This window comes from Thermobia domestica, chromosome 4 (assembly GCF_964235325.1).
Source record: "Thermobia domestica chromosome 4, izTheDome1.hap1.1, whole genome shotgun sequence".
Lineage (NCBI taxonomy): Eukaryota > Metazoa > Arthropoda > Insecta > Zygentoma > Lepismatidae > Thermobia > Thermobia domestica.
This window is the reverse complement of record NC_137457.1, coordinates 242219161-242244994: the sequence shown is the minus strand read 5'-3', so window position 1 is coordinate 242244994 and position 25834 is coordinate 242219161. Positions and strand designations below refer to the sequence as shown.

Sequence of the window (25834 nt, the reverse complement as noted above, 5' to 3'; positions counted from 1 at the left end):
ACTAGAGACACATAAAACACTGCCTATTTGATAAGAAATTAGACCTATATGGACTTGAGCTCTTTAAATATGTTTAGGTCTAGTGTGTATGGAAGACCTAGTGGAGATTCAGTTCTGAATTTGATTGTATTAGACTAACACTCACAAAATGTTAAGCACTTCAATATCCTTGTAGGTCAAGCAGTTCGTTTAGGCGGAAGTTCTTTTATTATTATAGAATACACACACACTCACACACATATATATATATATAGGTGTGTGGGTGTGTATGTATCTATGTATGTATGTATGTATCCTTCTGTAAAACTTATATTTTGCATTATTTGTATTAAACTCTTGCCTTTAACATGTGAGTTTTCACCTATTCACTTTGCCCCACTACCATGGTCCGCTTTGCCTGACCATTGGATCAAACCGAATAAATTGCAATAGTTTTGTTGTTACGGAAAAGTTTAATAATCATTTGGAAGTTTAATAATCATTAAATATTTCCTCAAAGTTAGAGTTTCTTTGTCCTAATTTCAGTTGTCACTCAAGGCTGTTGAAGTTAACTGATTTGCTTTGCAATTCTTTACTCTAGTAGTACTAGTAGTAATAACAAGAACTATGTAGTTTTCTTACGTTTCTCTGTAAGGCCTTTGCGATACAAATGTGCCTGCTAGATAATATTTGAACTATTCTTGTATGTTTTTCGCTTATAAGACAAAATATAAGAGAGTATTCATGTGTGTATATACTATTGAATTATTCAGAATATTCAATTTTGTGTATCATTTTATGTCAACACTTGAAAAGCTTCTTTACCAATGCATTATTACTTTTAAACTGCTGTATGCATTTAACGCCATTCATTTCAGTTTTCATTTCTAAAAAATCATTGAGTGAAAATATGTGTCATATGTGATGGGTGGAAGTGATCCGATCTTCACCAAAATTGGAATGGTGGTAGGTCTTAACAAGATTACTTCATACATGAAATATTATGGCACGCAGGTCTTTGTTCCCGAGCCATTGGCCATCCTAAGAGGGTTTGAACTTAGTTAAATATTATTACAATTACCGGTTGCTATCCTTGAAATCATCTTGACCAAATTTGTCATACTGGTAGCCCTTGACAAACTTAATAGGAGTTCGAAGTTTTCATATGTTCAAGGGTTTAGCTCTTTAGTTATTGGCCATCAAATTTGAGTATAGACTTACTAAAACCAAGAAATTTCATAAAAGCTTGATTGATGGAACATGTAATTTACATCGTCCTTCAATTTGTTTTTCTAATATATATATGCGTGTGTCGCAAGAATAGTGTGTATCGTACACAATTGATGGAACTCATCCGCTTTTGACCTCTACTGCATGTAATAGACCTGAACAAGATAAGAACATAGAGTGGGTGAGGGTGAGATGCCTATGCGTCGAAGATGCCTACGAATGCACAGCTTGAAACTTTCGCAACGAGATTTCAGGGAAATGCGCGTAGCACAGAGAGGATTGTATGTCTGTTACTTTGCCAAAACAATAAGGTGATTGAAGTAATGTGTGAACGAAGAGAAGAAAACAGTGTAATAAGTAACCTTCGCTATAGCTAAAAATAGTTAGTGAAGTGCACATAAGTCGTGGTTAATGAATAGCTGTTAAAGTTATTGTTCTGAAACTGGACAGGAAACATGAAGACAGGTTATGCCATGAACTGATATGAATCAAGTGCAGTTGTAGGCACATGGCGTGTAGATAAGGAATTAGGCATCTTGAACCGCTGAATGGGATAGATACCTAAAAAAGTGCGATGCAAGATGCCTATAATGCTTGAGTTGCATGCAGTAGTACAAGATGCCCAGGGCAGCAGAAAATGCAAGAGAAATATGTGCATACCTGCAGATTGATACAAATGCAAAAGCTAAGATAACAGTTGCTTTTCTCATTCGATATACACGATTATACTGCTGTCGTAATGACTAAATATCTCCCTCTTTGTCTTTGAACATAATTCCACGGATATATCAACGAATGTCTCAACGAGCGGATTAGTCGGAAGAAAGCTTGCAATTCACAGTAGAACAAATACGAACAGGAGGGATGAATACATTCCAGGCATCACAATTCCACAAAATTCCGTCGATGTCGATGAAACCATCTCCAGATGAAGGCACGTGTAGAACACGTTATTGGTGTTAAAGGGTCTCCGAAGAATCAAGTTACGTCTGGCGAAAAAGATGAAACCATTTCTGTCATCATTTGTTGCGGAGCAGATGTCTTTCTGCCTCCTACATGCATTGTTAAAGGTAAGAACAAAAAGCAGAAGTGGGCTGACTCTATGCCCAATTGTGCAACCATATTAGCGAATCAGAAATATGTGTAGTCAATTTTGACATATTCATGACCTGGTTACAGCAGCACTTCATTCCACGTAGACCTGCGCAGACCGGGAAGGTATTACTCATTCTTGACGGCCACACTTCTCACTGTACAAACCCAGATATGCTCCAAAAAAACTCCCCTCTACTGATGCTGAATTGGAGCCGCAGCAGAGACCTACTCGTCTTCCTCAGCAAGAACGGAAGAACTACAAACACACTCAGCTTTAACGTGAAGCTACGCCAACAAGCTCTGCTTCTTCTGACCGGTCATCGACCAATGTAGAGTTGACCGCTGCAATTCAAACGTCTCCGCAAGTTTTTTCTTCATTGATATTTGTCCTGTATGAGTTCTCGTACCAAGAAACGTCCGATTAAATGGCAGAAGTCTGTATTGATTTTTTATGTTCCAAATACGTCTGCGAAACAATTTTCCGTCAAAACCACCAACACCAGGTGAAGAAGGAAAAGTACTTACGCTGCACAATCGGATAACTATTGCAGTGTTTGTGGGTTATATTATTTTGATTCAGATAGTCCTAAAGTGAATTGGATGAGGTGAATTGCCTGTCAGAAATGGTTTCATGCTACATGTTCTGATGATCCTGCTAAGGTCACTAGTTGTTTGTAATTGTACAACCTAAGGAAATTTAGACCCTACTTGTTTTTACTGACAGGTTAATGAGCAGACAGTGTTGTGCTCATGTCACACTATGTTCCAAAACAATACACCACATTATGTTTACAAGCGCCTGCTTGTGCGTTACACTTTTCTGAAGATTTCTAGTGCTTAACGGTTTAACATTCCCGACATTGTATTCATTGTCCAAATGTCTGTTGTACTTTCTGGTATTTCCTTAATGTTTACTTTACCTATTATAACTGTATCAAAATTATTTTGCTTTCGTAGTAAAGGTATGATTTTCTTTATATTCGAAGATTTTTTCTACAATGTGTTGACTGTTGTATTATTTACCGCATTCCATATAGTTTATTTGTGCACATTAGACTAATAGCCATTAGTATTGGGTCTGTACATAATTTATTAGACATCACAATAAATAAAAATCGCCATATTTCCCAATCTTACGATAATAGCCATATCAGAAAGGTGTGAAATCTTACCCACAAGAAATAGGCATCTAACGCCGACAGTGCGGGAAAGATGCAAATTTGGAGATGTTTACTTATCCGCCCATCTATTACTTACCGTATCTAGTTCTTTCACGACCGTCACACAGGGTCTAGCAGAAGGACTAAACTATTTATCCTGTAAGTTTTAGTCTCCAACTCGTATTTTCTGTTTGCTATTGTCTCATGATTAAAAACTTTGACATCTTCCCCCCACCCACTCTATGCAAAACATTATACTTTGCAAGAAAGATAGAAAGTTGATTTTAGCCTTAGCAAATCAAGAAATTCAGTTGATGAATGGAACTTGTACGATCTTGCCCAAACTTGATATCTTTATAACTTTCAAGAGCTTAGTGCAGTTTGAGCTGAATATGAAATACTATGGTGTACATACTTTTCGCTACTGAGTTAATTAGTCATCAAATTTCGGTGAAAACTTAGTGGGAGAATATTATGCAAAGGGAGTCATAAGTTTTGTAATAGAGAGATTGATTCATTTATATTGAGTTGAATTTAATGTGCAATTCATCGTCGTAAGATTGCCAGGAGGCAAGCAACAGTATCTAATTACTTACGCATTAGAGTTGTGTGCTCGAGCTAGTTTGATGCCGCCGAAACTGAACAACTTCTAGGAGGTTCATTATAGCCCTTTCCGACGCTACGAGCACGACGTTGCCCATCGTAGAAATGTGTCAAGTGCGTAATCTTAATTTTTGTATAGATCGTGTCACTATGAATCGTAGTATACAAAAGTATAAGTCACAGAGTCCTAGACCTACCACACAGATGCGAGAAACTAGAAACTGGACTCCCGTAAAGAGGACTTTGCTCTATTGCGTATGTTTCGGGGTATGGCGACCTCGAAAATGTCCTCACACACTGTGTGATGCCTGATAAATTCCGCACATCGCAGGCAATAATCAACCTTCCCATTCATATGTATTTACACTTCACGGTTGTTCTGAAGAGTAATGTGCACGCCCTAAAACCGTGTCATGTGGATAAACGAAAAGGAACTGAAGAAGGCTGTATGAATGTCATATCAGCAGCAATCGGTGTAAGTTTGTGGTGATATTGTCGTAAAGTGACATCACCATTTCGTATATTGTGGTAAAGACCGTGCCATTATATACAGACCTGTTGATGCCAAGAACCAAAGCACGTTCTATTGTCAGTACGCAGAGTTTTCTGAAAAGGTTCGAAGTGACAAACTTCGTCTCCAAAATGTTGAGCGAAATTTCAAAATCAGTGCTACGTATGATCAGACTCACGTCATAACGAAAATATGCTAGCATGAGATTCCAGCATTGTACAGACATGACGTGAACCAGAATGAATTTCACCAAGACAAGGTATCCAGCCACAACGGCGATTTCATAACTAGAATTCTACCGCTGAATACCACAGGAAACTTAAATTTCAGCTATACTCAGTCTAAATGGCAGCCCAGTGGACTGCTGTGCTTTCGGAGTCCTCAATCGGTAACTGTCCCATCATCGAGTCTGCGTCGCCTCCAACCTGTGAAAAGCGTATAAAGAAAAGTGAGATGTAATACACATGATGCACCTACAATCCAGTCTCCTCCAATGTAAGCTTCAATGCCGGGCAATAGTTGGTAGATTACCTCAATCGAACACAATCCATTTCCTAGGTAAGTAACACATTCCAATTCTGCTTAGTATAAATGAATCGACCTCTGTATTTCCACTACCCAAACACCATGTGTATGTATATATCGTACTTAACTATAACAACAAGGTCAAACTGGCCCGAGAAATACTATAGCAAAAACATATAACACGGAGGATGCCAGTATCTAGAGTCAGGCCTTAGTTAAATGACGATGAGTATTCAATAAGTCTGGTGCGAGAACTGTTACTTCACAACTTCGAACTAGCACATAACGCTGCGGCGGCAGCCCAAAACATTTGTCATGATAAAGAGAAAGGTGCAGTAAGTCACAGCATAGTAACCTGTTGGTTCCATTACTATCGTACGGGTTGTAAATATGTCGAAGATCAGTCCAACTCCGACCGTCCTAGGGTAACATTCTGAGGTTTCACGGCACGCCATTGAAGAAAACACACCCACCAGCACACAAGTAATATAAAAAAAAACTAAGTATGTCCCAGTCGACAGTAGTGTGTGACTTTCACGAACTCAGGAAATCCATAAGGGGATGCCACATTGTACCACATGCGTTAGCCCCTGCTCAAACTCAGATGAGAATAGATGTGATCCGATACTGGTACAAACCTCGCGAGATGTGTGTTTCCTGAAACCGTTTGTTACATGGGACGAAAGTGTGTGTTTTTTCGTAATCTGAATGCACCTAAATAGTAATTAAGCAAGGGACAACTTCCTGAACCAGTTGTCAAACAGGGCCGTTTCGAGCATAAAGTCAGCATAAAGTGTTGTGGAACTACGAGGCGGCAATTTACTTTTGAGTTCATTCCTAAAGGCCATACTATCAATGCAGACATTTATTCCGAACAGTTGGAATGATTGTATGCTCCATTACGCTAAACATATTCTGTATTGGTGAACCAAAAGCACATCTTGCTGCAACAGGATAAACCAAACCTCAATCAGATTGAAAAACGCATCAAAGAATTCAAGATCTTGGTTGCATCGAACGTGTGTCACACCCGGCGTATAAAAATAGTCCTAAAATTGTCCCTTCGGATTATTACCTGTCTTGATACATGACGCACTTCCTGAAATAAAGATGCGTCACACTTCAGAAGAAGGTTTAACCACCAGTGACTGACACCTATTTCTCGAAGGACAAGACATCGCATTGACGTTGAAGAAAGGAACTGGCAGGACGGTGGTTGCATACTGTCCAATAGGATGGAAAAAAACTTTGAAACATTTCAGTTAAATTTATCACGATAATGTCCTTAGACTAGGAGAGATGAATGATTAAGATAAGTGAATGATAATAGGAGATTTAGTGAAATGAGAATGTGGGAGGAAGCGAGAGAACACTTAGAAAACTCACACGATGTTGTCCGCCATAAACGTTTTTGACCGGGGATCGAACCAAGGACCCCGTACACTATAGGCAAGTGCTGTACCACTGGGGAACGTGCCCCCTTCCAACACGACGGGCTATAGTTGGGGAGATAAATAGGGGAGAGAAACAAATACACGTGTGCTGGACACCGAGATGTTTCATTTTTGAATCAACTGCAGATATTCTTAGAATAAACTGACAGTTTGCATACGTGTTCAAAACCTCAATAGAAGGAAAAAAACTTATGTGCTACTTCGGTCTGATACTTCATGAGGTTCTGATGAAATGAAAGTGTTAGTTGGCGAAACTGTTACACGTATGTAATTTTTAAAATGAGAATATATTGTTTTGCTCAGCAAATAGTTTGTTTGTGTTCTATTATATACAAAGCAATGCTTCTATTTATGGAAAATATTACAGTTGGAATGCCTATAGAAGAGACATGATATTTCATGCGAAAGAGTGAATGATCTGGCACAGGACAGAAACAAGTGGCGAGCACTCTAAAAAAACCTCGACACTCAGGGGGTAGAAAACGATTGGATTAAGAAAGAAATTATATGTCGTATGTACCGAGGAAGCTAGTTCTATTCTGACTGAGCTTACCGTAGTAGTACATACCAAAGAGCTTAGTCGTATACATGTGAAATATTATTGCGTACCGGCTCTTGGTTCTTGAGTAATTGAAGATCACATTTGAGTTTGAAATCAGTAAAATCAAGAAATTTCACTAAAACGTGATTGACCAAATTCATTTAATTTTGATCAAACCTGGTGTGGTGAAAGGCTTTGACAACATTAGAATTCATACGAAATATTACGTTTTGTAGACCTTTGACCCTCGTGCTCTTGGCCATCAAATTTCAGATTTGGATTTAGTGAAAGGATATTTTATATCGTATCCCATCGTTGAAACTCATCAGACCTTTTCCGAACTTGGCAAGTTAATATATCTCAACGTGTTTATTATGTATATGAACCATTTTGCTGTGGAAACCTTTCTATCCGAGTATTAATCCAAGATGCAGTTCGGATTTGTGAAATGTTTTACTTAAAACATCTTCGATGAAACCCACCTACTCTTAATCAAACTTGGCATGATGATATAGACTTCCAATCAAATGAAAAATTGTTAAGGAGATCTTTGTTTCCAGAGATACTTGCTAAGTGAAATCTGTCGATTAGTATATGGGGCATTCAGAACACGAGGGATTCAAGTATGGTTACCAAAGTTATCAGAAAATGAGATATAAAGTTTGTACGCTTAGTTTATGAATGGATAAGTGAACGCTTTTTTACAATATAGAGTTATTTACAATATCTGGACATGAATAATTAAAGAACTGAAAGGAGTATCAGGTAGAAAATTATGAAGTATGTTCAAAATGACCAAAAGTCGAATCAAATCCTTTGATGACTGAAAGTACCCATGTGTCGCATCTTTAATTTTTTGTTATATATTATGATTGTAGAGTTGTGTACAATAAGAGTATTCATTCCATTACACCTTTCATGTTCACCAAAGAAAATAAACTGAAATTTAAAAAAATGAAAGAATAGGACGGAAGATTTCTGAGTTTTATTTAATAAAGATGTAAAATAACTAATCGAAACGAAAACCCTGACGGTTTGAGTAATAATACAATACTCATAAAGAAACCTGAAGAAACAAATTACTCTTAGTTTTCTGAACTATACGCCTACTATATGTGTGTAATGGAAATCTTATGGAAGACTATGTATGTCAAACCTATGAAAGCAAAACCGATAAAGCGAGAAATGGTTTTCTGATATGAATTCAAGAGTAGGTTTCATTTCCGTCCTTATCTCTCTATTCCAACCGGCAGTGGTAGAAATCTACATTTTCCAGTTTTAATGCTTGCGATAAAGGAAACGAAAACTAACATTAATCGACAAGGAACAGTTTATATACATGAATTTTAGTGTAAATGTAAGACTTTCATTACTTACGCATTGCAAAGTATGGAAGTCTAAACATAGGTTCAACCTCGGTTCTAACAGTACCCCGAAAGTAGCAGAACATATCAATTCTAGTTCCAATATCGATCCTTATAGGGAAGAAAACGGTAATAGCAAGAAACAGAATTGTTGAGAGATATTGAGAATTTGTTTTTAGATATAAGTTACATAAGAGAGGTTTATATATATTCCTAAAGTATATTCACTTTCCTCTCTCATTCCCTCTTTGCATTTCGAACCGGTAAATCTATAAAGTATGGTTAGAATATTTCACCCCTATAGTCTGGAACTTCACGGTAGTTTCACAGCGTGAACCAAACACCACGTGTTATGCTAATGAAAATTACAATTTTCAACAAACATATATGAGTAACATTTATTGTTACTCTTATAAACTTAAAATAAATTATGAAAATGTTATGATTATTCTCTTTTGCAGGATTACTGGTGCGTTCCCTCTCTGTCCAGTTAAACATGAATGTGATCATTCAATGCAATTTTTCTTTATATTATCCTATGATATCCCAATTTGTCTGATTTTCCAAACTGTTCTGTACTAAGTAGTGTCCATGCATGTTCATATTGTTTGCAATGATCACGTCTAATAGGCATTAAACATTCTGTTCAACTATAACAAATATGTGTTTAATATTTTCCCTTTGTGTTAATCTTGTGGGTGACTTTACCTTATGCTCCTAATGTTATCTTGATTAGTGAATTGTATCCAAGTTAAGTATGTTATGTGTTTACCTAAACACAAATATATGAAGGTCATTGCTTATCTTCTTTAACCTGCCCCACCACACCCACCTTCAGATAAATAGTTAAAAGATGCTTTCACTCAAAAGAAAAAAAGTTCTTTCTCAAACAATTCATTGTTATTCTTCCTCTTCTTCCTTTTCTTTTTGATAGTTCAAACAGATTACGGAATGTCAACTTTGATTAGAGATTGTCTTAGCATAGCAATTAATTGATAAGTATTGTATATTTTTATAAGAATATCATTTTTAGTAACTCTTGCCCCAATTAGTAACAATATACAAGATTAATTACGCAATATCTTCTATCATTTAAAGTATAAATACTCTTTCGGAGCTATGGCAAACCATTCTGTCGGTTCATCATGTGGAAGTCAGCTATCGTTTGCCTGTTCCTCGTCGCAGCTGGTCGTCTTGCCGGTAACGTTTCTTTCTTTTTTTTCTCCCTCTCATTGTTTTATATATTTGTTTTGTTTTGTTCTAACCTTTTATACATGGTATTGCTTACACTATGTATACATGGTAAGTCTTCCAAGCTCGCAATGCACACCAACCAGAAATTTATCATTTCACTAAGACATAAGATTGAACAGTTTAAAATCGTAGAAAAAATAAATTATCAAAATAATAAAAACACCTGGAGTTCGATACGTGTAAGATTTCTGAATTCGAACAGTCAAATGGTGATCACAGCACCGGTTAGTTCGTTTTGATGCATTAGAATAAGTTCTGTACTACCTGGGGAGTAGAAGAATGTCAGTGTGCGTGAACCGAACAGGTGGCGATAGTGTAAAGTGGGCAAACTCCCGAATTTCAAAAGATATCAAATTATTACGTGCATGAACGGGATGAATGTAGCAAGTGATCGGGTATGTAGCGAGGATAGCAACGAAGCTGATGAGGGCACGGTAAAAGCACATTGGCGAAGAGCAACTATAGATGGAAGAAAACTCTCAGTGACAGGTCCCGCCGGCATTAAACCCTATTGTCAGTCAGAACCGTCGTGCGACTAGTGCAAGTAAGGGAGGAATTCAAGTAGTACCTCCTACAACCTGTGACGGAATGACAGTCCGTTGCGAGTTCAGTTACGTAGAGATACGGGGTCACATAGCACGGGCGAAACCGTCAAGGAACTAGAACGCTTTAGAAATGGTGGCACGAAGTTTCACATGGACCTCATAAGCGGTAAAATTAAAACCAAATTTCCCACGCAAAAGAAAGTTTCGTACATGGCGTTTGGTGTATATATAATCAGGACTTTTATTTTTATTATTTCCTCTGTAGTTGAACTACTCCACCGTAAGTAACAGAAGTCATTGTTCCCATATTAAGTTTATCTATAGATTCGATATTAAGATTAAAACCCTTGGAAATTCCTTGAACAAAATCACGCATGTAGAAGTTTCTGACATGTCTTATAATTCAGAAATTTTCTCGATGCAAGTCACAATAAATGAATTTATCCCCAATACCAGTAAAAATATATTTTTCATCCTTTGTGTATGCTATCACGTTTAATAACTGTCATCTTACTTTGTATTGGAGTCTCACCAGCTTATATGAGGTTAAGAAGGATCACACCTAATAGAGTAGATACATCTAATCGGGTTAAGAGGCTCGATTTAACATGAGCCACAAACGCCTTCCATTATACGTATATCTTGGGTTTATGACTGTTTTTGTCCAAAAATGGCACATTGGCTCAATATAAACGAAAAATACGTTAGTGCAGCTGTACCGAAGGACGCGCTTGGGGACATACTAAAGTTGATATTTGTTACATTAATAATAGATTTCCTCATGAATTTTTCCATTGGTACATTAAAAGATTCCAACTTTTGTGTAAACACGAAGCTTCCAACAGCTCAGTTGCATTAAAGGAGCCGTTGATTGCAAGACGCTCATAATAATATGATACACATACCCACTTCTGCTTTCTCTTAAACACTCTCAACAAAAATGTAACAGCGACACTAGCTACAATGCTTTATGCTGAAACAGAATATTATGTCTGCAAAGTTTAGATAATTGAAATTCTGTTAAGTTGTGCATTCATTTAAGTACTTTTATTACATTCCAGCTGCGCAATACAACTATGCTGAGGTGTTGGGGAAGTCTTTGTTATTCTATGAGGCTGAGAGATCTGGAAAACTTCCAGCTGACAACCGTATTCCATGGAGAGGAGATTCTGCTCTCAACGACAAGGGAAACAACGGTGAAGATCTCACAGGCGGATACTACGATGGTAAGAGAACTTCAAATTCAAACATTGGATTCCAGTAATAAGAACATGGTCAATAACATTAGGTTTTAAATAATGATTTTAATTTCACTGTAAAATATTGATAAAGATTTACAATTCTTGAACTAGCTTACAAAATAGTAGATATAACAAGAGGTATTTTTACTGGTTTATCAAACGGAACAACGTGCTAATTAATATACAAATATTTAACTATCATTACCACAAATGCTTCAATATGTTTAAAGATTATATAAAATTTATGTAAGATTGCAAGCAACTAAAATAGTCCGAAAATGTATTAGAGAGTAAATATAATAGAAAAAGATTGTAGCAAAGAGCAACCTAGAGAAACAATATTGGCCAATTAAGCAAATATATTAAGTTACTCAATTGCCATTTATTACCTCTTTCTCTAAGTGTAACAGTGGCGGAATTTCTTTTAATAGACCAAGTTCAAACTACAGAAAACGCAGATATTATATTCAAAATAATATATCAAATAACCTTTGATAATATTGTTGATTTATTCGTTAGTGTCCCAGAGTCATCAAACCTGGAATTTGGACAATCTCAAACCTTTGCAAAAATATTCACTTATTTCCTTTTAAAATAAAAATACAAGAAATAAAACCTTTTTTTTAGGATTCGGTTGAGGAATGAGAAGGCAAATGATGGAATAGATTATTAACTATGTGCAAACAGAGTGTATACTTATAAGAAAGTTTTAATTTAAAAATCAAAATCAAAATCAAAAATCAGTGATATTAAGATATATTAATTTCTCAGTATTAAATTATTGTGTAAAAACTATATTCCTTTCTTGAGTTACTAATACCATTAAAATCATTGAAACTTTTAATTTTAAAAATTACAGCTGGTGACCATGTGAAATTCAACTTCCCAATGGCTTACTCTGTGACTGTTCTTGCATGGGGTTATCTCTCCAACAAGGCTGCCTACGATGCTGCAGGTTAATACTTGATATATATATTATCTTAGTTTTAATAGCGTTCATTTTTTAACATGCATTATATTTTTTTATTATATATCCTAAGTTTAATAAAGAACATTAATAGAAATAAATATACAAGCTAATAGTTCAGATAAACTGATTATTAGAAGACAGAGAGAAACACCTTTATCTAAGTCAGATACTACGTCGAAGTGGGTCAAGTTAGTTCATAAACGCAGATTAGATTTGCTTTTACTTTCTTTTCTTTCTAACTCGATTGCTAAGTTTTGTTTCCAAGTTTTACTCTTCTGAACATATTATTCACAAAAAATTAACACTTTTGTTTTCCTTGTTTAAATAGACTAACTTAAATATCTACAAATTATTTCACCAAAAGGGAAAAGACTATAACACTATATTGCTGATAACATAACATACGTAACAATGCTTAATATAGTTTACTAAGAAGATACTCAGGATATAATTTATAATTATAAAACATATTCATTAATGTTTCTATGATTGTTTCTTAAAGGTCAAACTCAGTATTTGAAGAATACTCTCAAGTGGGGTACAGACTACTTCATCAAGTGTCACGTGAGTGCCAATGAATTGTACGGACAGGTAGGCGATGGAAACACTGACCACGCTTACTGGGGAAGACCAGAAGATATGACCATGAACAGACCTGCTTGGAAGATTGATACTGCTCACCCAGGTATGACAGACTTTTTTTGAATTAGGCATTTTTACTTCTCAGATTATATTATTGTATAAAAATATTTATGATAACTTGCATTTTATATAACATATTTTATATAACATTGTCTTATTTTAATACTAACTGAGGGCGATTTTTTTTTTTAAAAAAAAAGCTATATCTTAATTCATGTTCACAAAATTCAATGAAATAGTTCAGTTCTTTACTATCTTAGTTTCTAATATATAGGCTAATGATCATCGTCATCATCATAGTATTTTCAAGTACTAATACAATGTCGTATTTGTAACATACCTATTGCTATTATGAATTTTTAAAGGATCTGATCTCGCTGGAGAAACCGCCGCAGCTATGGCAGCCACAGCCGCTGTGTTCCAAGATTCTGATGCCGGATATGCCTCTACCCTGATCAACCATGCTAAGCAACTCTTCCAGTTTGCTCTCAACTACAGAGGAAAGTACTCCGACTCCATCCAAAACGCTGCTCAATTCTATAGGTAAGTAGAGCTATAAAATATACAGTAGTATTTTGCATTAAATTTTGTAAATGTTTAACCTTTCTACGTTCCCAAGGGATTTGAAGGAAATCGTAGACTCGCATGTTTGGAGCCCTGGTGACCCCAAACCCTTAATTATCACAGTCAACAATAACATCGTTGGAAAGCTTCTGGAACAAAACGACGTAACATTATTGCAATTCCTTGCCTATTCGAAGAAGAAGAAATAAAAAGTCCTACAAAATATGAAAAAATAGAATTTGGAGGACCCTGGCAACAATTCAGGTCATCCTACGCCGACAAAATTGTGCTAATGTGTGGGCAATACCCTTGTGATAATAATGAAGAAATGGTAGCCATTGCTCTAATACAAGGCAAGATAAAAATTCAGAACGAAATTCGTATAAAGACGGCATGTATATCATTTTTTGAAGGACTGTTCCAGACTTTCGCGTTGGCGGCCATAGTGGCCCTCCTAATTATCAGTCATGATTGAAACATCGTTGGAAAGCTAATGCGACACAGATTCCAACGAGGTAAAAAGTCCAGACTAACATGGTGAAAAGATATACATCTAGAAACTGAGGCTCGAAAAATTGGCCAACTTGCCCATCTCCTCCTCCCCCATACAAGCAACAAGTATACATACAGGGTATTACCATGTATGGTCTACTTCATTGCTTCACATACTAATTTTTATGGATGTACCACGAAACAATTCTGCTGAAAGGCCCCCGCAAACAATTCTGATGCAAAAGGACTGAAAAGCACAAAATTTACCTTCGTTCCTTCTCCGTGGTACACCCACATATATAGCATACATATCGACGGAAAGCTTCATTCCTAAGGAAACATTGATACCAAAATTATCTTCCAAGCTTAATTAGGAGCTGAGCTATAAAGGTTTAAAGCCTCGACGCAGCAGTCGCGTCAATTGAAGGTTAAAGATAACCGGTGAACTCACGCAAATAATTAAGTAATTCCACGATTGACTTAATCTGTGCTAACGAATACTTTTGTAAAACTTTTAATTTTAAATATTAAAATACAGCTTACTGCTTTCATTCTGAACATTGTTTTATTTTCATTATTACAGTTCTTCCGAAATCAAGGATGAAATCGTATGGGCTGCAGTTTGGCTGTACAAGGCTACCAACGACCAATCTTACTTGGACCAAGCCGAGAGCTTGTACAGTTCATTGGGTCTGGACTTCCAACCATCTGAATTCTCATGGAACGACAAGACCGTTGGAGTACAGGTGAGTTTATATTAAAAAAAAATTGCATACTCTTCAACTCAATGCATGTTATTCTTTCGTCAATTCCTAATAGCAGGATAACATTTAATTATCTAATGGATTGTAATCAGCCTTACAGTATTCTTACAGTTCTTTCGATAGATTCCAATCAATGAACCTGCTAATTATACTTCGAAAATAAGATCCTGACCTAACATTTGTTTCTCCTTATGTAGTTACTGTTGGCCGAGCTTACTGGTAAGAGCAACTACATAAGCCGTGTCACCGGATTCTGTGACTACATGAAGAACAGTCAGCAGAAAACTCCCAAGGGATTGCTCTACATCAGTCAATGGGGAACTCTCAGACATGCTAACAACATCGCTTGGATCTGCTTGGAGGTATGGTTAATACTTATTTTCTTATGTTACAGGTCACTCAAATTTTGTATTGATTTTAGATACTTTCTTTAATTCGTTTAACTTCAATGAAATACAAGTTGTTCCTTAATTTCTTTTTCATTGTTATAGAAAAACGTTTCCAATTCACTACCCTCAAACAAATGTATTCGATCTGTTTATTTTTCATTTGTATTCTCATTCTCATGAATAAGTAAATTTTACTTATAAATACGTCAGTAGAAAGTTATTGAGAGATATGAGTTGATTTCAAATATACGTTTCCTTCTGTATTTTTTATAACATTTTCGTGTCAAAACATATGTTCAAGTTTGTTCTTGACTTAATCTTAGAAACTCATGATATATTTCAGTAAAAATATAGCTTGTTTACTATCATGTACGAAAATGATATTTATCTTCATGATTGAGATAATTGAAAAATCCATATTGATGACGTTGAAGTCATTATATGAAACAACTGTTAACATAGATTACTTTGAATTGCAGGCTGCAAACAAATTGAACGTCAACACTGACAGCTACAGACAATTTGCCAAGAGCCAGGTTGACTACGCTTTGGGATCTAGTGGCAGGAGCTACGTTGTTGGATACGGAAACAACCCACCAACTCATGAACAACACAGAGCTGCGTAAGTAAATTCATTCATTCATTTGAATGATTTTCAATTTCTATACAACATGGTTTCTAAGAAGTTGTATGCTCTTTCTTAAACAAAATTTGAAGTAAAGTGAGTCAGGAGATTTATAAGAACACATTGTTTTCTCACTGAAGAGTTGAATATGGTAGTTTTCACATTTATATCGTCAATATTAATGAACAAAGTTGGAAATATTTTACCATCTCGTATATTACCAGCAATTAACTTGTTTCACCTATTGCAGGAAGAACTTTTTGTTTAGATATTTATTTTACTTTGCTTTCCTTGTAGTTCCTGCCCTAACCGCCCAGCCACTTGCGACTGGAACGTTTACAACGGTGCCCAACCCAACTACCAAGTACTGAATGGTGCCATGGTTGGAGGTCCTGACCAGAATGACAACTACCAAGACGTGAGGAGTGACTACGTCCACAATGAAGTGGCTTGCGATTACAATGCTGCTTTCACAGGTTCCTTGGCTGCTCTCAGCGCTCTCTACTAACAGATATTATCTAAATACTGGAGCAATGTAATTGCAATGACCTCAGAACAAAGTCAGACAATAGAATGTGAAAAACAATTCCTTGATAGTAAACAAAATACTGTATGTTGCTTTATTTAAAAAATAAAATATCATTAATTTAATTAAAATTCTACTTTTAATCAATATGAAATGGTAAATCTAATCTCTCACTCACTCATTCATTCATCACTGTACTGTTATCTGTGAAATCTTTGGCGTAGGAAGTTGAACTATTACGCAAGGTTTCTTAATCATACGTGTGTATAAGACAAGGTATCCAATAGGTAAACGAAGAACGGGAGTTTTGTAGATAGACTTGCCGTTTACTAGATCCTCAAAACTGTTACCAATAGCAACTTGAAATTTTGTAGGAAAATTCTTCATCTCTTAGCTTTAAAAAACATGATATTATGGGAAAAACGACAACTAACAGAAGAAAGCAGGCTTGAGTATTCTTTTGCCACTCACTGAATCTCCAAAATTTTCAAGGTAAATTTGAAACTGAGAGATGTGGCGTCACTACACCTTGTCGACGACAAGAAGCTGAGCACAAGCAGACGACTGCATTCAAACGGGATAGCAAAATCGGCTTACAAGAAGACAGCTTCTCGTCCAGGAAAATAGAATAACGTGTATGTGTGGAAGTATGCACATTCATGTCCAAAATGATTGTCGCATATTTATAACTGTCTTCTTGTAAGAATATAATTTGGTAATTTTTTTGCCGGGTACTTTTAATATTGATACTATGTGTATAATCGAGAAATGTATATTTGTGGTAAATTTCATAGGAAAAGAATTATAAATACGAAAATTAGAGTGAGTGAAACAAAATGTTGTTAAATGGACAAGAAAATTTTACTTTCGTTTTATTGTTCTTATTTACTGCTCGTTTGACATGATATTTCCCACATCTTAAGAAATACCGGGGAAATTCATTATCAAATTTTATTCCTACAACAACATATTTATAGACATGCGACAATAATTTTGGACATGAGTATACTTACAGTGCCCGTCCCATAGTGTTATTTCGAAGCTGGACCATGGTAACCCGTGTGAAGTGCCTGCATTGGTTCAACGGTGTCTAGCCGAACACTGTAATGACGGCAGGCACATCTTCGTCTAAGCTTCTATCGTTCCAAAACCAAAATTACTTCTCGAATCAATAAGCGAGCAAACAACATCACTTACGCTGGATGAGAGACAGTCCTGTCTTCAAATGAATCCTGATTCAATGTATTATGTAATTATGGCAGCATACGCGTTAAAGGCTATCGTGATTGCAGTTCTATCACCGTTATAACGGCCCCATTACATGTAATAGTACGATACGCAATTCACTAACATACGATCTCAGCTGCTACACGTTGAGATCAACACCCACATCGAAGAAATTCAAAAGACCAAGGTCGTCCTCTATATTCAGACACCTCCAGACTTTAGCAGGACTTTGCTCAAGCACATCTTTCTCGAAGTTAGAAGCGTTGTAAATTTCTGTAATTGTAATCATATCCGTGATACTCAAATAACGATTCTGTCATAAAAGTTTCATTTCGTTTCTACTCACATGTGTTTTTTCTGCGAGCTACAACTTTCACAAACAATAAAGTGTTCACTGCCTTGATGACTTATAACTTCAGTTAGTACTCACTTAATAATCCCTAAGTTCTTCATCAGGATATGGAAGTAACTGTGTTTGAGAAATGTTACAGGTGTTTGTAACGACATTCCCTAATGGTTATTCCCCTTTGTCTTGATTCTTTTCTTATCATAAATTGTTTCAGAAGTAATATCACAGCAATAGATTCTAAAAGCAACTATTAGCTAATCGGATGTTTTATATTTACTAGTCACGCCGGCTAATGACATCCGTTGTCAGACAATGAAAATGTAAATTTAGATGTTTTAGTATAATCATATAAAGAATAAAAGATACATAATACTGCATTAAACTTTCTCGATCCTACTCCTTAGCTCCCGGTGGAAGTTCATGTGATCTGGAACTGTAGGTCAACGCCTCCTATAGCCTCGCTACTGAAAAAATATTAAATTTAAAGTCAAATCGATCCTCTTCCTTAAATCAAATTCTGTCCTACTCTGGTCATTACTTAAATATTTATTCATAAAAAATAAAGCAACAGTACCCAACAGGAGTTATAATGAAAATCTTCGTCCAAAGATATCTTACCGCAGTAACTGTCCATTCTGATTTCAACGAACAATACCGAATTCTTGAGTTGATAATGAAATATTATTCACAGAATTACTACAAAACATTAGAGTTATTATCAAGAGTATTGTCAAAGATCACTTCCGCCAGTACGAGTCAAGATGGCGGAAGTGAGAAGACGTGTGTGAAGTTAGTGTCCGTGCTTCTTTCAAATATCCAGTTTCATAGCATGTACAATATATTCTATGTTACGTTAAATGGTAGCTATATAGCTCACGGTCCATCAATCACTAAACGTGGTGCTTCGTAAATAAGTTGACATTTTTCTCCACTCTTCTTCCCGCCAGAACATAGTGTATGATTTCTAGTGTAGTGTTGCAACCCTCTGCAGGAAAATGGCCTCCATCACAAATAAGTCACTGAATGCAAGGTGCAGTCAGATCGAGGACACAATTAACTAACTCGAAGATAGAATGACTACTGCACTAAAACAACTAACAGAAGATAGTTCGGGACAGAATCCTGAGCCGAATATCTCTACGCAAATTCAAAAAGAGTTACTACAGCTCACTGAAGACTTAAAATTACTCAAGAAAGTAGTATCCGATTTGAAAGTGGAAATAAAGGACCAAGGCGAGTGCATCGATCAACTGGAGCAATATAGCCGGAGGTCGTATCTGGTCCTCCACGGACTAGCTGAAACGCCAAATGAAGATCCCACGGCACTTGCTCTTGAGACTTTCAGCAAAAAGCTTGATGTAAATCTCACCGTAGACCAAATCGATAGTGGCCACAGGCTGCGTTCCTTTGGTCGTAGTCGAAGTGCAGCAAAAGTTGTGCGTAAGGAATCCCGTCCCATCATTGTAAAATTTGTGTCTTATCGATCTCGGGACCAAGTTTAGAAGGTAAAAAAACTATTGAAAGGCAGTGGACTCCTCCTTACTGAATTCCTGACCTCCGAACGCCTGGAACGACGTGCCAAGGATGCATTTGGAGTACGAAATGTGTGGACAAACGACGGAAAAATTGTGATCCTCATCGTTGGCTAAAAACAATCTGTGACAAACGAACGTGAGTTGCTTTCTCTATTTCCAAAATGAAGCACGTTTTATCACATGGTGTGTGTGTATCAATATGAAGGATATGTTTCGAAAATACTGCCAAGTTCCATTAATAATTATTTATGTGTCTAGTGATACATGTTTGTTTGTTTTTTTTTTTTACTTCTTCCCTACATATTATAGTGTGGTTAGTGTTCCTCCAGTGTATGTTTGTGTCAGTAACAATGCAGTGGTCCTCAGTGTCTCCTAGCAGTCACAAAAGCAAAAGCAGGGTTAATACAAGTATTTTCTTTCACATTATTTTTCTGTTATTTTCCAGTTAAGTTATGTGAAAAACAATGTATTCAATGTTATTAATTTTCATTATATAAGATCAGGTTCAATTCTAATACGTGGTAGAAAATGTCCTGCTTATTCAAAGACCTCATTAGAAAACAGAAAAACTCATAAACAGTGCACATTGCTGTCGTCGCTAATTACAGAATGCAGAGTAACAAAGTAGATAGATTTGAAACACTGAGCCAGGGCTCTTCATTCTTTGGGGAGTTGTGCGGCATCGACCTTGGTGTCAATGACCGCACTCTTCCCCCTCTCCTCCCCTTTCCTCCTCGCCCCCGGTCTCCAGTCAACCAGCGAAATACTCAAAGGCTAGATGGCAAAGCAACCATATGATCTTCAACTTCTGCACTTAAACTCACAAAGTGGCATAAAGCACCACGATGAAATTAAGGCCATCCTTAGCTCTCTCTCTCTGCGCATGCTTTGCTGGTTTCTGAATCTTGGCTGAAACCTACCTTACCCGACTCATTAATAAACATACCCAACTACAGGGCTATAAGATGCGACAGAATAGGGAAGGGTTCCGAGGGTGTCTTGGTATATGTTAGAGAAGACGTTAAAGTGAAAATACTAGATCGATCCTCCAGTTTATATTTGCTTCTGCAGAATACCTCGTGCTCGATCTGAATGTACAAAATAAATATTGATCTCTGTTTATCGCCCACCTAATACAGACTGAAAATTTTGAAGAAGCGATCTCCCAAGTTATCCCCCAGTACAGTAACATCGTAATTATGGGGAACATAAACTATGATCTTTTGACGTCTAAATCCGAGGTACTGTGATATAAAAGCTATATTAATTCTCTAAATCTTTCTTTTTGTACGTTACAACCTACTCACAGAACTGAGACGAATGAATCTTTAATGACCACATAATAGTATCTGATACTTGTAAAGTAACAAATGTAGGTCAAGTATCTATGCCAGGTATAAGCCGACATGATCTTCTTTATCTAACTTATAACATGAAATGCTCAAAATACATTCCTCGGGTAATGTACAAAAGGAATCTAAAATAAATAAATGACAACGCGTTGTACGAAGACACAAATCTCGTGCCGTGGTACTTAGTTTACTGTGCTCCCACTCTGGATCGAAAGGTAACACTTTTTAATAATTTTGTGCAGCAACTGTATAATAAGCATGTCCCTTTGAGAAGGAAAAGAGTACGTAGACTCCCCAATCCTTAGATTAACGATGCTATACTGGCGCTCATGACTCACTGAGACTCTGCCCACAGACGTTACAGAGCGGCTTTAAAACAAAAATGAAACATCTCATTAATGCAGGAGGAATATAGAAAATTACAAAGCCGTTGTATTTAAGAATTTCGTAAAGCGAAAATCGAATTTGCTAGATGTTTCCTGAGCCATACGACTCAACCACGAGAGCTATGACAAAAACTGAAATTCCTTGGTATTGGTGTCAAAGCCAAAATCGATCAACTTCCAGAATTCCATATAGACACCATAAATGAACAGCTACGTTATACACCAAATATCACACAAGATAAAGTCAATACTCTGAAGAATATTAAAAAACAATCCCTGTAAAAAATATATGTTTAATCTTCACCTCGTCACTGCTCCGGAAGTCATGGAGGCAATAAACAAAATCAAATCACCTGCTTCAGGAGCTGATGACTTGCCAATCATTCTTATTAAAAAATATTACCGTTCATTGTAGATGTCATTGTGCATATTTTTAATAGTTCCATCACAACCGGAGAATTTCAATCAATTTGGAACTCTCTCACGTTCGTCCATTGCCTAAAACCACAAATCCAACAAAAGCAGAAGATCTCCGCTCTATTAATATACTCCCTGCAATCTCCAAAGCGTTAGAGCATATAATACATGACCAATTAACTAAGTTTCTCAAAAAAAAATATATCTTAAATCCCTTTCAGTCAGGTTTCAAATCTTAGCACAGCACTTGCACTGCTATTTAATATCACTGATGATATTCGTGCCGCTATGGATGAACCCCAAATTACGTGCACTGTTATCCCTACTAGACTTTTCAAAAACTTTGCAAACTATAGATCATGACATACTGATTGAAAAACTGTCTTCCTTCTACAACTTTTCCCAGTCAACCTTATCCTGGTTTAGCTCCTATTTATCAAACAGAAAACAAAAAGTTGTCAGTAATAGGATATGTTCCAATACGAAATTTGTTCCATGAGGAGTCCCGCAGGGCAGCGTCGTAGGATCTCTTCTGTCTTCCTTATACATCAACGTTTTACCTGAACATATCACCCACTGTAAATATCACTTATATGCAGATGATATAAAATGCTATTTATCCACTTATCCCCTTAATTTAACCACCGCGATTGATCATTTAAACAGTGGCATTGAAAGAATCTGCACATGGGCAAGAATGGATTGCAAGTAAACCCAACCAAATCAAAATTTATCATGCTTGGTTCTCGTAAACTACTCTCCGCAATCAATATTACAAGCCTACCGAATGTTCTTGTAAACAACGTAGCCATTCCTGTAAGCGATAGCGTCAATAGCCTAGGACTCGAGATCGATAAATTCTTAAATTGGACAGACTATATTAATAGAGTATGCAGGAAAGCTTACGGCTCCCTTCATTCTCTTCAGCGTTTAAAAAACCTTCTTTCGGAATCCATTAAAGCGTCCCTGGTTCAGTCATTGGTAATCTCTCATTTAGATTATTGTGATACAGCATATGTTGATTTAACCGAAGATCTGGCAAAACGTTTACAGCGCATTCAGAATGCCTGCGTTCGCTTTATATTTAATAAAAAACGCTTCGACCATATCTCCCATTGTTATCAGCAACTAGGATGGTGCAATCTAAGCACTCGCCGCCGCATTCATTCTCTAACACTTTTATATAAAATAAATAATTGTAAGAAACCTACTTATCTATGCACTAAATTTAAATTTCTCGGTGATACACAAAATACCCGTTCTAAAGGAATTACAACACTCGCCGTTCAAACGCACAAATCTAATTTCTTTTCCAAATCTTTCACATTATTTGCCACTAAAGCTTGGAATGACACTCCTGAAAGCATCACAAATTCTGGTTCAGTGTTGACTTTTAAACGTCGGCTTAAAGAATATCTTTCTAATGAAGGTCTTCAGTAAATAAAACCAAAAAAATGTATATATTATACACAATCACGTAAGTATGCGCATCATTTTATCTATACATAGTCAATCAAAGGAATGTATTGTATATGTTATATATAATCAAGATTTATTTCATCTTCTGTGTATTTATTTTGACCAGATTTAAACATTGTTTAACTAATTATTATTCAAACAAACAATACATAAGCCTGTCTGATTTCGAGATTTGCTGCTGCTTTATTTTTTTTATTTTTTTTTTTTTTTTTTTTTTTGGCTTTTAACATTTAATTTTTCTGGTTAATGAAGTTTCTAGAAAAAAAATAGTATATACAAAAGTACTAATACATTTAGAGAAACATCAAAATTAACATATTTAAAACAGCAAACAGTAAAAATTAAATATAATTTTGGTACTATATAAACCGACAATTGTAGAAACGAAGGATAACACATGATGATTAATAAGTGTTTCAGTCCTCTATACTTAGATTTTACCATAATCCCAGTCACACAATAATAAACAAAAATATCATTTTATACTGTATATGTCTTTGAAGTAGCAATTATTAACATTCAGAAAATGTTATATTTATTTTAGATAAAAAATTTCGTCTAGCTTGGGTGAAGATGGGAAGGAGTTTAATATGCTAATGGCATTGCCTCTTTGTATGGCTAGGCTTATCCTTTGTGTCAAAAAGTAACCACTTCTAGGATCTCCTGATTTATTAATTAATTTTGATCCTAATTCCTTTAAAAACATTCTGGCTTCTTTGCTAAAAACGCCCATTGTTTCCGTGACAAACGCAATAAAAATGTGATCTTCTTTAAGTTTTGAATATTTAGAATGTTTCCGCATACACGCTGTCTCTGCTGCACTTCCCGCTTCTTTACCTGTCTTATTTTTTTTATCTCTACAATTGCATTTTAATGCTTCATTTTATATTAATATTTTATAACAATAACAACAATGAAATTTAAACATGATTTCTAAGGAGAAAACGCAATTTGAATAAATATTATGTTGCAGGTGGATGGATCAACATTTAAAGTTTAGACCTAAAATACTGTTAAATTTCTCTGAACGTTGATATATTATTTTTATTATTCTATTGTTCACTAGTTTCTGTTGTACTAGAGGCTTTATTTCTCTCTCCTTCTATAGTTTAACATCTTCAGCATTGTCGCTTGGTTATTTTAGTGTTTATTTTATATGTAATGAGTTTCATTTTCACTTTTCATGTTTTATTTTCTTCTGTATGTCTGTAACTCTTTAACGTTGCCGAAGTGTGTATATCCTTTTTATTCTCGTTGTAAAGAAAAAAAAACTCTATTATGAGATCCGATTATAAAAGAAAAATGTAAATGGTTGAGTGGAAGAAAAGGTTATAACTTAACTCCGCCATTTTAAATAATAAATAAATAAATAAATAAAAATAGTAATTTTCTATACTACTTCTGAAATTTAATAAGAGGGGTCAGTACCGTATTGCAGGGTTATTATTAATGAGATATTTATTTGTGAAATTAAATACATTCGTTAGAGCTTTTTTAATTACTCTTTTCGATTTCCACTCTCAAGTAACTATTCTTATATTTGAATATAGAATAAAGATCCGAAACACTATCTCAAGAATGTAATTGAAACTTGAATTAGAGCCGAGAATAAAATCTTTATATATTGAACAATATGGGGTTTGGTTTTTAACATACGATGGACGAAAACTAAAAGTTCACCTACAATGTTTCTTCGAAAGTAAGCCGGGGTCTTATATTTTTTTTAATAGACGGATTAGCGTTTATTTTCAGGGAATGTTTTATTCTTTCATAATGAACAATCTACACTTAATTATATTACACAACTAATATTTTCTACACATTCAAGTACAAAATATACAGTTATCCATGGAGAGATATGTACAACTATGTCATCTTCTTCAGCAACATTTTCATAATGCTCCAAATCTCGAATTCTAAACTTCATTCGTGGTTTTAATCTGCGTGTTGAATCTGAACTCAAATTGAACATGCAAGATACGGCGCAATAAGCTGAAATGCGGTATATCTGGCAACATTGTGCCTGTCTACTCGGAGCTCAACATGTGGTTATTAACGTTGTGTGGTTATTGCGAGAAACGCAAAATAAGTATCGTTGAGAGGTTTATCGGAATACAACAATATTAATTTATTAAAAATGTCACAAATCCTAACATATAGATTAATAACTAATTTTCTAGTAATTGCACGTAGAAAAAGTAACTAAGTTACTGTAAAGTAACTCATTTTAAGTGCAGCAACTATGGATCATTCTTGGCAGTAGAGCTTATTCTATTAATAGGAATTTCATGACAATCACAGATATATGCGAAAATGATTATGTGTGAGAAAACGGTTTAATACTTTAATAAATCTGCAGTCTTGCTAATTTTTAGTAAACTGAAACAAAATATTTATCGCTAGGAGTCAGTTGTCCTCAATCGGGAATAGAGGTGCTTCTGGCTGAGAAAATCGACTTATCGACTTGAAAAGGCTCGGTGAAGCTAAGACAATTTTTGTCAGAAACCATCATCGCATGAAAACAAATGATACAAATTGAGTTAATTTCATGGCAAAAATTCTGTCAAAAAGTTATGGCATGTGGTAGAAATTTAAGTTCAGCTATCCGACCCGAT

The 25834-nt window shown here is 35.7% G+C and overlaps 2 protein-coding genes across 5 annotated transcripts in view; one reads left to right on the top strand and one right to left on the bottom strand.

The window, feature by feature from the left end:
* LOC145683947 (endoglucanase E-4-like) overlaps window positions 1–25834 on the bottom strand; it is a 428679-nt gene that overhangs the window by 344471 nt on the left and 58374 nt on the right. The window lies entirely within an intron of this gene.
* LOC145683943 (endoglucanase E-4-like) lies at window positions 9603–16599 on the top strand. Its single transcript, XM_081755645.1, has 9 exons — window positions 9603–9662; window positions 11323–11487; window positions 12362–12457; window positions 12975–13157; window positions 13480–13657; window positions 14754–14916; window positions 15132–15296; window positions 15803–15945; window positions 16246–16599. Exons 1-9 carry the CDS (start codon window positions 9608–9610, stop codon window positions 16454–16456), a joined length of 1359 nt encoding a protein of 452 aa, XP_081611771.1. The 5' UTR covers window positions 9603–9607; the 3' UTR covers window positions 16457–16599.